At 35.9% G+C, this 5,650-nt stretch overlaps 1 protein-coding gene across 7 annotated transcripts in view; it reads right to left on the bottom strand.

Annotated features, from left to right (window-relative positions):
* The window catches only part of LOC109819777 (protein UXT homolog), a 10,253-nt gene extending 5,232 nt beyond the window's left edge, over positions 1 to 5,021 (bottom strand). For 6 of the 7 annotated variants that reach the window (XR_002241623.1, XR_002241625.1, XR_002241624.1 and 3 more), the window contains exons 1-2: positions 4,744 to 5,021; positions 4,541 to 4,642 (exon numbers count right to left, since the gene is read on the bottom strand). Coding sequence is in view for 4 of the 7 variants with exons in the window: in XM_020385657.1 (XP_020241246.1) it covers positions 4,541 to 4,642; positions 4,744 to 4,955 (314 nt within the window). In the remaining 3 variants the exon portion in view is untranslated. The remainder of the gene's footprint in view (positions 1 to 4,540; positions 4,643 to 4,743) is intronic. The other variant, XM_020385661.1, reaches the window with a different exon arrangement.

The following is a 5,650-nucleotide window of genomic DNA, read 5'->3' as shown; positions in this document are numbered from 1 at the left end:
TTATTTATTTGCACATGATTTTTTAGTCTCAGCGTTATCGAGGCGCAAGGCGCAATGCGGGGCGCAAAGCTCTCTTACGCGCACCATGTGCAAGGCGCACAACGATGCGCGAGCCTCAGTGAATTGAGGCGCACAACTCAAACTAATATTTTCCAACATAAAACAAAGAAGCATATAAACAACATGTTTATAAATTGTAACATAAAAAGACTAAAAAATATAATTTCACCTACTAAATCACGAAAGAGTCTTAATTAGCATGCATAACATAGAGAAGTTCATAAGTTTCCACAAATCACAATGCAAGATAATATCCAACATGAGCGAAAGAGTCTAGTATGTAATTAACAATTAAGTGATTAACAATTAAGTGAAGGCTTTGCATAACAAAAGTTCTCAAAAAGAGTCTAATATGAAAAAAGAAATAGTCTATTACATGATGTAAATATGTAAATATGTAAATATGTAATCATATAAATTATTTTTAAAAAGAAAAAAGAAGAAAATAAAAAAGGAGAAAAACTGGAAATAAAACTAACCTAATTTCCCGTCGGCAGCGACGGTGGCGGCTATCGACAAGTTGGGGTTGGGGAGTGAGAACAATGAGAGAGAGTTTGAGGAGCAACTATTGTGAGAGAGGAGAGAAAGAGAGAAGATAGCTTGAAACCCTAAAACATACGGATTTAATAAAATATGCTAGTACCGGACCCAAAACCCAGTTTTGTTCAAATAACCCAACTCACTGCGCACCATCGGCTGGGGCGCAGTGAGTCATGTGCCAGGCGCACACGAGGCGCGCGCCAGGCACGTGCCTCGCGTACCTGCAGCGCCCCTTGCGTGCCTGCAGCGTTCCGCCTCTAGTGTGGGGCGCATTTGCTGCAGGCCGCAACGCCGGCGCCTGGAGCACTCTTGGCGTGCGCGCCTCAATAACAATGTTCACTCCTATCAGGGATGGAGATCATATAATGAAAGAATGAACCAACAAAAGAGTGACCGTAAAATTTTAAAACGGCTACCAACAATAACAACATAATCTTTATCTCAAAATTTTAGGTTCAACTGTATGAAATATTTTCATCCATATAACTTGCTTAGAACCATTCTCTACCACTATCATAAGTTTCTAATTGGATTCATCCCAATTCTCTTTGATCGTATCATTTCTCCTAAGTAACATACTAGATTTATTCCACATGCCCAGTGTTCCAAAATGCCGATTAAGCGGTCGCTTATGCCTAATGTTAGACCCTAGAGGGGGGGTGATTAGGGTCTTGTGCTAATATAATCCGATTTTATGCCAATTAAAATTAATTAACAAGTTGTATTCTTGCAAGATAGATATACAAGAGTTATAAGCAAGAATAAGCAATATACACAAAGTGATATATCCTATATGATAAAATCTATATGCAAGGATATATAAACTAAGGGTGATATAAACATAAACAAGATAAACAAGATAGTGGATAATGTGAACTAAGAGCAAATGACAAAGGCGATATAAACAATAGGCATGAATGTAAAAGAACGCCAATGACAAACTCAAACACACGATATGATCACGGAGTTCGGACCTTCCGTCCTACGTCTCCGCTCCCCACTCCCGGGGAGAATTCCACTATCACAACCGGGTTTTCTACGTTCACCCGAATAACGTTTACACCTCACAGTGTGGGTTTTCAACGCTCACCGAACAACGTCACTCCTCACACTCGGTTTTCTGGTTCACCGAAAACTTCACAACACACTCGGTTTTCTAGCTCACCGAAAACCTTACACCACTCACAATGTAACAAATATAAATTTGTTCTCTACAATAGATGAGAACTCAATTAAGCACAAACTCAATATTACAATCTCTCACAACCCTAATATACTATGTATGCAAATACAATAAGCTCAAGTGGGTGTGTGTAACAATGAGATAATATAATCAAATCTAAACTCAATATAAAAACTAGCTTTAAAGAATGATAATCAAATAACTAAGCAAATGTAAAGCTAGATAGAGTTTAGAAAACTTCTCCAATAGATGACAAGATGGAGAGATGGAGATTGGAGCCCAAACAAGAAGATGATCTCCTCCACTTGTGAAAACAATCTTCAAACCAAACAAACACTAAAACACACTTAAACCCTTGTTTAAAACTCTTTAAACTTGTTTAAAACATTTCTTGAGTACCCTTAGAAGTATGAGGGCATGGAGTATATATAGGCTCATGAAACAAGCCCAAAAACCCAAGAAAACCAAGCAAAAAGACAAAAAAATGGATATATCAAAATCTGGGAATTATAGCCGTTAGCTACAGTAACCAACGTCCAGAGACATTTCCGGTCGACCGGTCCGGTCGACCGGATTACTGTAGCAGTGCGCAGAGGTTTTGTAAAATCAATTTAAAATAGTAAATGAACTCCAAAAATTATGAAATTTTGTGAGAATGAAATCAACTCCAAAAATAGTAAAAACTAGAGGAAAGTTTCTAAACATGTAAATAAACATGTCAGAGAAAGAATTTTTCAAATATCACTTCCCATTTGTGAAAACTTATCAGTTTTGTAAAACATGCACGAACATGTGCACGAACGAAAACGTGAATTTGTAAATTCTATTAAACATAACAAATCAATTCCAAACTTGATAAAATTTTGCGAAATATTTGTAAACATGAAAACAAACATGTTAGAAAAAGAATTTCTCAAATTGAATTTCTATTTATGAAAACTCATGTATTTCGCAAGTGTGTCCAAAACATGAAAACTCAAAACCATGCATGTATATATATAACTATATATATACATAGAAACCAAATACGTGTGTGTATATGATATTGAGCTTAAGGTACTTAACACACATAATATAAAATCTAAACTAAAGTTACCCAAGCAATGATCTTGATCTTCATTATGGCTCAACTTGGTACACGTTGCGGATGAAGCTTGAACTTGATCTTTGAACTTGATCTTTAACTTGAATTGTATATTGCTTCACCGACATTCCGCCAACCTCCTTTGGATATGATCGTTGAAGCTCTATTTCATCCATCCTCCAACAACGTTGTTTGTCTATAATAAATAAGAAAACACAAATACTAGACACACAACATTAGTGGTAAATTGTTTGTTAACCATCATCAAAACAAGAAGGCCAACACCTAAGTGGCTTGGAACCGCTTTGATTAGGGAAACGCTCCATTATGCAATCATCTGCAGAATCACGCGCATTTTCCAATGCACTTGCATAATTTTTTTTATGTAGGCACTTTTCTTTTAAATCCTTTCCGGTTTAAACCAGTTTATAGCAAACACGATCCGACTACTAATGTAAAAGAAAAACGAAAAAGAAATCCTAACTCTAAAGTTTTCCAAAGTCACGCTACTCCTCTCTCTTGTTCGACCCAATGGTACGACCTCCAACGCACTTCCTGCAAGCGCTCTGAAGATCTTTGAAGCTCTCCATGAGACAGATTAGTCAAAGCTTCTATGCATATTTTCTAATTTTCATAAATTTTATATACTTTAACATATGATAAATAATAAATACATATTAAAAATTCAAAAATGCATAATTCTGCATAATCCAATTAATTGTTAAGCAGTCTAGGACTGCACACATAATAAAACTATGTTTTTGAACATTGCAGATGCCTAATTTCTTCCTAAATATAAGTAAGTTCAAAGTTCCTATCAATTAAATGTTGATATTTTGTAGCCAAAAAAATAAAGAAGGGAAATTTTTCCATTAAAGTTTTCACATACATTTGTATCCTATTTTTCTTTGCTATCTATATCTTCTATTCTCTGTTTCTTTTCTGCTTCTCTTTTTCTGTCCTTTATTTTTCTCAATAAAATATCTAAAATTCTATTTGCTTTATCCTACAAGATTACTTGACGTGCTACCATTACACGATCAGTATCACCATCTCTTGTCAAAAATTCAAACCTTTTCGTTTGCAAAGTAACAGACTCGAACAATGTACTAATGTACAATTCTTCCAAGGGCTTATTTTGTAACCAACACGTTGAAAATGGCAATCAAATTCTACCTGTAAGCATTTGAGGAAAGCACTATCATTCGGTTTCTTCTCTTAGTCAACTTCCAAATTACCGGTGCAAGTGCAAATTTGCAAATTTGAGTTTTCTATGACTTAAGAGCCTCAAACACGAGGATTTCTTCAAAGGATTGCACAAACTATATGATTTAAATAACAAGAATTAAGATTCCAAAGTTATACAACCAACCAACATCTAGGATTCATTCACCTTTACAATAACCAACTAGCATGAAGTGATCTATAAATTGATTCTCAAATTAACGAATTCCTAAATTACATTAAAAATTCAATCCAAAGTAATCAAGGTCACCCGCTCGTAAATTGATGACCACCAATGTTAGTTCATCATATATGGCATAATTTGGCTAGACTTCACTAATAGTGTCACCCAAGAAGACTTCAAGATTATTGCAACTAAAGCATGCAAGTTTGCAACCAATCTAACAACTATAAAGCATGAAAATGAAATTATCATTAGAAAAACTTACACATCAGCTTGCATATATACTTCGGACCCGAGATTGACCATCATTCTCAGAGAGGTCACACCATTCTTCCGCAAATTCTCAATGTTTCTCTTCAGATCCGAGCTAAACATAATAACTCAAGGAAACAAACAAGCACTTAATCAAATCAAACTAACAGTTGAAAATAACAAATTTCGATCTTTTTGAATCGTGAAGAAGGATACAACACTTTCTGCTGCTCGAAGACCTTATCCCTGCGAGAAGAAGAAGAATAACATACGTTGAGAGAGAGAGAGAGAGAGAGAGAGAGAGAGAGAGAGACTGAAGGGGAATACAACCGTTGAGCAATGGCGTTGACGAGATCGGGCTTCAACCGGCGATCGACGAATTCTTCAAATCTCTGAACCTTTTCTTGCTTCAGACGATCTTCGTCCATTTTCTTCTGACCTCGGTCGAATTTTTCTGGGATTTTTCAACGATCAGGGAAAGAGGGCGGTTTACCGCTTTTTGGTTGCTGGAATGGCTGGCAGAGAGTGAAGATTCTTCTGGCATGCCGTGTTTAGGGTGCATTTGGTCCGGATACGGCTCGGATATAATGCTTTATCATATCCATATCCGCTTACCCCATCTCAGATACGGATACGGATACGGATATACATCGGTAAGAAAAACTTATAACCATATCCGCTGATATCGGATATGGTTACGGATATACATGCAGATATATAAGCGGATATGCATGCAGATACAAAACAGATATGAGAAAACTAGATAGTATTGAGAAAAACATAGTTTATGTGATACAAAAGAGTTTGTTAATATGTTCATTATAATTGAAAAGTTAAGATTAGACATCTTGATCATCAAAATTAACCACAAATCCATAATCTAAGAATCGAAACCATCATAAGAGTATGACTAATATGTATTCGGATATTTCGGATACGGATACGGATATTTCACTACAAAACCATATCTGTAACAATATCCTATCGGTTATAGATTGGAGTAACCATATTCGTATCCTAACGGATACGGTTACGGATATTTTCTCGGATACGGATACGTTTAGCACCCCTAATGCCATGGCCCAAATTGTTATATAGTGATTCCTTGGTGTAAATCCTAAAA

The sequence above is a fragment of the Asparagus officinalis genome, chromosome 8 (genome assembly GCF_001876935.1).
Source record: "Asparagus officinalis chromosome 8, Aspof.V1, whole genome shotgun sequence".
Classification (NCBI taxonomy): Eukaryota; Viridiplantae; Streptophyta; class Magnoliopsida; order Asparagales; family Asparagaceae; genus Asparagus; species Asparagus officinalis.
This window is presented reverse-complemented; position numbering and strand designations above follow the sequence as displayed.